The 8,657-nt window shown below is 37.9% G+C and overlaps 1 protein-coding gene across 4 annotated transcripts in view; it reads left to right on the top strand.

Annotated features, from left to right (window-relative positions):
- Positions 1-646: 646 nt before the first annotated feature.
- Positions 647-8,657, top strand: part of rabgap1 (RAB GTPase activating protein 1) — a 32,590-nt gene continuing 24,579 nt past the window's right edge. For 2 of the 4 annotated variants that reach the window (XM_077737572.1, XM_077737569.1), the window contains exons 1-13: positions 647-805; positions 1,749-1,979; positions 2,821-2,850; positions 3,498-3,515; positions 3,682-3,901; positions 4,547-4,760; positions 5,309-5,483; positions 6,669-6,829; positions 6,984-7,094; positions 7,243-7,309; positions 7,652-7,754; positions 7,870-8,039; positions 8,144-8,315. In XM_077737572.1, the coding sequence (XP_077593698.1) occupies positions 1,827-1,979; positions 2,821-2,850; positions 3,498-3,515; positions 3,682-3,901; positions 4,547-4,760; positions 5,309-5,483; positions 6,669-6,829; positions 6,984-7,094; positions 7,243-7,309; positions 7,652-7,754; positions 7,870-8,039; positions 8,144-8,315 (1,594 nt within the window). In that variant the 5' untranslated portion in view covers positions 647-805; positions 1,749-1,826. The remainder of the gene's footprint in view (positions 806-1,748; positions 1,980-2,820; positions 2,851-3,497; positions 3,516-3,681; positions 3,902-4,546; positions 4,761-5,308; positions 5,484-6,668; positions 6,830-6,983; positions 7,095-7,242; positions 7,310-7,651; positions 7,755-7,869; positions 8,040-8,143; positions 8,316-8,657) is intronic. The other 2 variants (XM_077737570.1, XM_077737571.1) reach the window with 2 other exon arrangements.

Genomic DNA, 8,657 nt, shown 5'->3' with positions numbered 1-8,657 from the left:
CTTTTACAACGCATTAATATAATGTGTGTGTGTGTGTGTGTGTGTGTGTGTGTGTGTGTGTGTGTGTGTGTGTGTGTGGATGCATGCAACAGTAAAGCAAAATAAACTTCTCAATAAGTTTTATCATTTTCTAAACCTGATGTTTAAATAGCATCACCTTCTAAATGGCTGTTATTTGAATGTATAATAAATTCTGTATTTAGAAGAAGTCCTGTGTTTACAAGGTAAGCATCAATATTGCTCATCATTGCAATTATTCATGTTGTTGACTGCTTATTATGATGATTACTTTTTGGAAAAAATATTTATTTATGTATTATTGATTATTTCTTATTATTTGTTGTCATTTGTGCACTGTATGATGAAGGGGTTAATCTCATTATACTTGTATAATGACAATAAAAAGTATTCAATGGAATTTAATTGGAATTCTTGTCTTGGGTTGCCAAGTTTTTCATGATTTGAAATCCAGCAAAGTTTTGTTGGGTTTCTTAGCTTTTTCCTACTGTTTTCCCCCCTCTAAAACAGAAACTAACACTTGGGTGATTAAATCACTGTATAATTAACGAAATCTGATGTTTTTTTCTGCCCTTTTCCCCCAAATTCCATTTTTTTTATGGATGAAGAGCATCACAACCTTAGGCTGTAATAGAGTTGGCGCATGCGCATTTGTGGTGACAGCCACTTGGCTTTGCTTTGCTACGGGCTTGTGTTTACAGCTCGCCCGGATGCTGTTTGGCGTCCGACAAATTCGGCCAACCACTATGTAGCGCCGAACCGCCTACCAGAAGATATAATCGCAAAGGTAAGGCCATTTAAATGTGTATACATTGACCGATCTCCAATTATGATGAAAATACAGCACTTCATCTGCGGTAACTGAGTGTAGCAGGCTAGCTTGACATCCCGATTTAGTACTGTGATGGCCTGTAATCGGGCTTTTTCGACCCTTCCTTGGCCGCATATGTGCCCGTGCGTTCTCGACACCTCCGCGTGGGAATCCTAATAAAGTGTTTAGAACAGATCGGTCAACTTTACATTGAAATCAACGTGGTTAGATCATCGATTTGTGGATGCTAAACCAGCAAGCTAATGATTGCGTTCAGGGTCCGATCAAGACATAAGGTGGAATTAATTAAAACATAATTGCATATGAGAACAAAGTTGGCGTTTGGTATATGTTTAGGATGCGCCAGTATTTGCGTGCGTCATTTAGGGTGGCAGGTGTGGATTAAGTGGGGGCCACGAGCTAATTAATGGACGCTCATACGGCGTGACGTCTATAAAACTGTAACGCATGAAGTCGCATGGCCTTTTTTGTTTGTTTTGGTATCATTGGGAAATCATAATAAATATGCATGTCATTTTTTTGCAGAGTTTTCATTTAGGAACTTGTTTTGCGTTCCTTAGTGTGACAAATGAGATGGTGTCGAATTATATTGTAGTTTTAGCTGGAATTACTATTCTACATTGGGACAGTGAATGCACCACAATGTATTTCTTGTTAGTTAATTGCGTTTTGATGGATATGGAGACGCTTTTGCGAAAATAAAAATTAAAAAACACAAATGCAAATAACAAATGTGCAAAAAATAACAATAATAACCACGTTACAAACATCTAATAGTGTAAATGTGTCATTCATTCATGTTTCACATTCATGTTTCACATCCTTGTACGGGTTGCCAGAGCCAAACCCAGTTGATGTAATATAATCATGTAATACAATTTTTATCCCCCTTTTCCAGGTGTTTTTGCACATCATCTCCCACCACATTGGTGTCTTCCATTCATGAGCAAAGCGGCAAAGGGTCGGAGCGACAGCCATGGATGAAAAGGGCTTGGTGGGCAAGATTAGCCTGTCCTCTGATTCGGTGTCCACTCTCAACAGCGAGGACTTTGTCCTCGTGTCACGGCTGGGAGACGAGACACCCTCGTCCACGAATAATGGAAGCGATGATGAAAAGACAGGATTGAAGGTAAGAATGGCGACGCTCAGGTACCACGAAATGTAGTCTTTTCCCTTTCCTTCTTTTTTTTCTTTTTTTTTAACCCACTAGAGCGGGCGGGGGTGCTTTTTTGTTCCAAGCCATCCGGCACAGAAACTTGAAGCATCGGGGGTTGTGCACATAACAAGCAGCACCTGACAACAATCCACTGATTACACTTGTAGGACATTAGTATTGGTGAAAAGTTGTCCTCCTTATAGATTGGAATGAAATCCCATCATTTTTTTTGTCTGGAACTCATTGGACGGCATTTTTTGTGTTGCTAATTACATTTCCACTTGTCCACTTTTATTTAATCTTCCACTGAAGTGTTTTTATAGCTGTATACCAGAAGATGGCGCCACTAGAGAATGGACTTTGTGTAGAGATGCTGATTTGACTAGGGACTAGTTTTTATACATTTAGGAGTATTTATTATTATTATTATTGCAAAATAATGGTCGAATATAGCCTATAAAATGGGGGTGAATTGGAGTACCGTATTTTCAGGACTATAATGCGCACTTAAAAGTCTGAAATTTTCTCCAAAATTTCCTCAGTGCGCTTTATAGATGGAAAAACAATTAAAATGTGTCATTCATTGAGGGTGCGCCTTATAATGCAGTGCGCCTTATAATGTGGTGCGCCTTATGTATGGAAAAATATGTTAGTTTGGATTGAAGTGGTGGTTTATCAGCATGTTGTTCACATCAGTTCAGTGGGAATCACCTCATTCGCTTGTTCATCCCGATCACAATTGAGTTCTCGCCAGCGATTGGTCATCCCCCGTCAGTTAGTGTTAGTGTGTCTAAACTTGTTGTTTGTTATGCAGGTGATTTCAGAGGAAGGGGTCAGCTTTAAGGTCAGTCTTTCATTCTTTGCTTTCCTCTTTCTTCTTCTCTCCCTGTCTTGTGACCCCGTCCGTGGTGATTGTCCGTCCGTCTTTTGTGCTGGGCTAGTTGTCGAGTGACCGCCGTCTGCCCCCTAGTGGCTGCTTTGCTTTAGTTTTCGTGGAGGCTTTTTCGCTTGACGTTTAAAAGTCCAAAAGTCCCTCAAAAAAACTTGAGTTTTCAACAAGGTTCTGTTTTAATTGAAAAGCTGGTATTGTGACCTTTGACCTCGTGAGAATGTTATGTTGCCTTTGGAGTTAAAATGCGGTGTTTTGGGGCTATTTTTAATATATTTTTATGCGGATGTGATATTTTGTCCATTTTACATCAAATAAAATACATTTATGTATGTGTTTGTATATTGTGCTAGATTTGACTTATTGCGTTAGGTCTTGAGACCGAAAAACTACGATAAATGAGGTATTACTGTAATTTGCAGGTGGAAAAACGTGGTATTGCAGTTAGTGAACTTATTTGACAAAAATATTTGTATGCAAACTATTTGTCGTAAGGTATCAATATTTCCCTGCAAATCTCTTGCCTGAAAACAATAAAATCCAAAATTTTTGACGCAATTTACACTCCTACTAACCAACTCATCATTTTTTTTACCAAAAAGCTTCATTTGATGCAAGAGGTATATTATATTTAAATCAAATGCCTCACATTGCTGTTGTAATGTTGTTACTCGAGTATTACTTCATTGATTTCAGAATGTAGTTTTTGTATAGTGATATCTTTGTAGCCCTAAATGTGGACTTTAATGTCGTATTTTGACAAAAATTGATGTTTTTGTGTATCAGATTGTGGGAAATGGCAGTGAACAGCAACTACAAAAAGAGCTAGAGGACGTCCTGATGGACCCGTCTTTGCCCGAGGCCAAGGCGGGACCACCCACGGGTCCCGTAACGTCACCTGTAGCCACGCCCACGGACCCCCAGTGCGCGCCATCGCCCCGGGTGGAGATGGTACTTCCAGTTCAGACAGCTCAAGAGAGTGAGCTGAATGAGCGATCGTATCGTGGTGAGTTTTTGATCAAATCTGTGCTTTTTAAAACATTTAAAAGGGCTTGAAAAGAGCAGACTTATTGAAAATGTCCTTAAGATAACGTCGTATTTTTCTTAATTGATGTCAAGGTGTTTCTCAGTTTTATGTAAATGTTCTGAAAATGTTGCAAAAAGCTAAAATTTGTTATTTTTTGGGGAAAAATTGGAAGTATTTTTGTAGATGGACATATGTGAGTTAAATTGTTTCTTTTTGGATGAAAATAATGTGCTTGGCAATTTTTATGTATTTTATATTGCACAGATACTTTTATTTTGGAGGCAAATTGATAAAAAATTAAGATGTTTTTGCAGGTTTTATTCTTTACTTTTTATAGTACACAAGGAGGGAGATTATTGTACTACAGAAAAACAATAATACTTAAAAAAAATCAGATTCTCTTATAAAGTAGGGTATCATAGCTACTTACATATTTGAATGAGGAGGAAAGTATTCTATTTATTTATTCACAGAAGTTTTAAGTTTCATATTTTAAGCAAAAATGACATAATAGTTGTTTTGATAATAATCAATAGACTTAAAAAAAATAATAATAATATCGTGATAACAATTTTTTGTCATATCGCCCAACTAAACTAACATGGCGGGTTTCCTTTTCCACAGGAGACGATTCGTCATCAGACGGCAGTCCCAGTAGTCCCATCCCAGATGAGGACAGTGTGGTATTCAGCCAGTTGACATATCTGGGCTGCGCTTCGGTCAACGCCCCCCGCAGTGAAGTGGAAGCCCTCCGGATGATGAGCATCCTCAGGGGCCAGTGCCAGGTACCCTTGGACGTCACCCTGTCCGTGCCAGGCGTCTCTGAAGGCACCGTCAGGTAAGACGATTTTATTGGACGCTCGTTTTGGGACTGGTCCAGCTTAGTATTAGTCAATTACATTGTTATTGTCATTACACAAGTACAATGCGATAAATCATTCACTATGTAGTGCATAAACAACAATAAACATACAAATATATAATAAATAATACATAAATATATAGTAGTAGATCAGTTTGATGAGTTTAATGGGTTTGGAGAGGTTTAGTGCTAATATGGTGGACTCAACAACAAATAAACCAACATATAGATCATCAATATATAGTAATGATGAATAAATAATCAATGAATAGTAATAGATAAGATGTCAAAATAATAGTAAGTAGTAGTCAACATAGTTAAGTGGTACAAAGTGATAAAAGTGGCTAGCAATAAGTCTAGGTGCAGAAACTGAGTATTGTGGCAGCTTTTGGGAAGAAACTGTCCTTGAGTCTGTTTGTCTTGGCTGTTATGGCTTGGTAGCGCCTTCCAGAAGGCAGCAGGTTGAAGTGGTGGAAAGATTTTCACATTTTGCGTCATTTTGAGCCTCGGTTTGTTTTTCACAGGCTTTTGGATCCCAACAACAGTACGGAGATTGCCAACTATCCCATCTATAAGATTATGTTCTGCGTGCGTGGGCATGACGGCACGCCAGAGAGCGACTGTTTCGCCTTCACGGAAAGCCACTACAACGCCGAGATCTTCAGGATCCATGTCTTTCGATGCCAAATCCAAGAAGCGGTAAGTCATTTTTATCCAAAACAATATTTTTTTTTGCCGTTTTTTCTGTGTTAACCACAGAAAAACTGTTATTCAGTCATTTATTTGGTGCTCAATTTTGTGAATTATGATGCCGGAGCTCACGAGGAAGCTTGTGATCATCAGTTTTTTTGCTAAAAAGTGCATCCAAGCTCACATAATGGATCAAAGAAATGTTTATCCCAGGAATAACTAGCTTCCGACACATGGTTACGCATCATTATTTTTGCCAAAACGTGTTTTTGGGCTTAATTTTGCCTCGATTCTTGTCTGCAGGCATCAAAATAATTATTTTAATCCCAACTGCAGATCATCTAAGACTAATATTATTCTTGTGATCATTTTGTAGGCATGAATATGTTCTTCTGATTAAAACCAGAGTAAATGATGTGTTTTTTGACAATATTAAAGCTTTTAAAATCGCAAAAACTAAAGAAAATACTACATTTTCTCATCAAATTGCAGTCTAGTCATACGAACAGTATTTTGTCGACCTGGTTTTGGATCGCTAAACCCCCCGTAGCATGTCCTACGGGGGCCACGTCCGTGTTAGGAAGGTTTTATGTTATGCTATCTGGGCCGTGGAGCGTATATCTTACACCAAAATACCAAGAAAAGCCTGGAGAAGAATGTGATAGGGAGGTTTGTCACCTCTCGTATAGTTTAACTGAAACGGGGGAGGGAATACAACCCGGTTAAGAGCCCCCCGGTCCAAATTGAAATTTTCGTCACGCAAAATACTCGCATAAAACTTAAAAGGTCAGCTTGGTATTTTAGCATGTAGGAGATAAAATTAGCATTTTGAGGTTTAATGTTTGAATTCTAGCTGCAGATTGTCTTATGTGAGGGTTTTTGTTTTAATGAGCAAAAAAAATGTAGTCATTTTTGGTGATTTGTTTCATTAAATACATTTAGAAATAGATTTTTTTTACTCTATGTATATATTGGTGCAGTAAAATGGAGACTACCTGTTAAAATAGTTGTTTTTCAGATAACTATAGCTTTAAGAAAATAACTTAATAGGCTGTTGGTGGTTAGCTAGGAAAAAAATACATGTATTTTTAGTTGGAAATTATGATTTTTTTGGGGCATTTGTTTTGATTTAGGTGAAAATGTGTTTTATTTGACATTGTATTACATACATTATTCACTTGGTCATGTTTGCAGGTAAGCAGGATTTTGTACAGCTTTGCCACAGCGTTTCGGCGCTCTGCTAAAAAGTCGGCGGCGGCGTCTCAGCATCCGGCGCCACTTACGCCCGACAGTGACTTGTTTACCTTCACTGTCAGCCTAGAAATCAAGGAGGATGATGGGAAAGGCACTTTCAGGTAAAAAAAACAAATAAGGATGCAGAATCAGTTTGAAATATCATGTAAAAAAGTACAAAAATACAATCCTGATGGTAATAATTGGTCATTTTTTTCCACTAATCTAGGTCGTATTATTTGTTGACATGGTTTTTTACTGATTTTTTATTTCTAGTGCCGTTGCAAAAGATAAAGACAAGCAGAGCTTCAAATTGCGTGCTGGAATGGGGAAGAAAATTGTCATTTACGTCCAGCAGACATCCAATAAGGAACTGGCTATTGAGAGGTAATAACATATCCACACACCCATCCACAAAAAACACACACACACAGTTAAAGACCTTGGAAAACATCAACCCTGATAAATATCTTTAGATTTGACACATTCTTTTGTATGATTGCCTCTTCTTACTTTGTTATTTTTTGTATTCTAGGTGTTTTGGTCTTCTGCTTAGCCCTGGAAAGAACGTCAAGAACAGTGACATGCACCTTCTAGACTTGGTATAAAGTTATTTTCTTTGTTTACAAGACTTTTCACGACTATAAGGCGCACTTAAAAGTCTGAAGTTTTCTACAAAATAGACAGGGCGCCTTATAGTCCAGTGCGCCTTATATATATAAGGCGCACTGGACTATGGACTGGACGAAAAATTAAAATGTCATTCGTTGAGGGTGCGCCTTATAATCCAGTGCGCCTTATATATGTAAAAAATACAGTACTTATTTATGTGGGTGACTTGGTATACTGTTATTTTGTTTGTATTCACTTGAAAGATGGCATTTTTTTTAAATATTTTATGAGTAATACAGTGAGCTAATTTCCTCCAATGGTTGCTCCTTTAGGAGTCAATGGGAAAAAGCTCTGATGGGAAGTCTTACATCATCACAGGAAGTTGGAACCCAAGTACACCCCAGTTTCAGGCTGTCAATGAGGAAACACCTAAAGGTAACAAATACTAGCTTATGTATTACTTAAGAGAACCAAAACGTCAGTGAGGAAAAATATTGTCCAATCGTAGTTACAGCCTAAATTTGATACCGAATTATTATTATTTTTTTAGATAAATTCATGTACATGACAACAGCAGTGGACCTGGTCATTACCGAAGTCGAGGAACCGGTACGTTTCCTTCTGGAGACCAGGGTGCGGGTGTGCTCGCCCAACGATCGGCTTTTCTGGCCCTTCAGCAAGCGCAACCATACCGAAACTTTCTATCTTAAACTGCGGCAGGTACGTTGGTGTCCACAAATTTGACCAAAAAAACGACTTTGTGTCAACTTCACACAATCAAAAGTTGAGGTGATGTCATGGTGTTTTTTTAAATGTTATTTTAGATGGAACGGAAAGAGCGGAAAAGTCCATCCTCGGATTCACTTTACGAAGTTCTGAGTTTAGAAAGTGAGACGGAGAGAGAGAAACGAAAAACCACAGCCAGTCCTGGTGTCCTTACTGGTAGAGCTGGTAGCTCTCTGGTGACTTCTCCACCTGAGGATGATGAAGAGGAAGGTACATTTGACTTTTGCTCTTCTTCTGTGGTATTATAGTTCTTTAAGGTTCTTCCTTGATTTCATATTTTCCTATGCAAGAAGGGTTTTTTGCAATTTTTTCAGTTTTTAAAGAGTTTTTTGCAGAATTGAAGGTCTTTAACAATGTTTTTAAAAGAGTTCTGACATTTTTTGTACTTTAAATCTTGAAAGTATTATAAATTTTCATTATTTTGACGTTTAAAATTCGTAATAAGGCTCTCGAGGAATGAAATATAATAATTGTTTGTTCCTGACCACTAGTTTAAGGCTTAACTGATAAGCAGTTATCACAAGTGTTATTTCCCATGTATTCTGTCTCCGT

The sequence above is a fragment of the Stigmatopora nigra genome, chromosome 17, assembly GCF_051989575.1.
Source record: "Stigmatopora nigra isolate UIUO_SnigA chromosome 17, RoL_Snig_1.1, whole genome shotgun sequence".
Classification (NCBI taxonomy): Eukaryota; Metazoa; Chordata; class Actinopteri; order Syngnathiformes; family Syngnathidae; genus Stigmatopora; species Stigmatopora nigra.
Note: the sequence above shows the minus strand (reverse complement) of the source record. Positions and strands in the feature narration are given on the sequence as shown.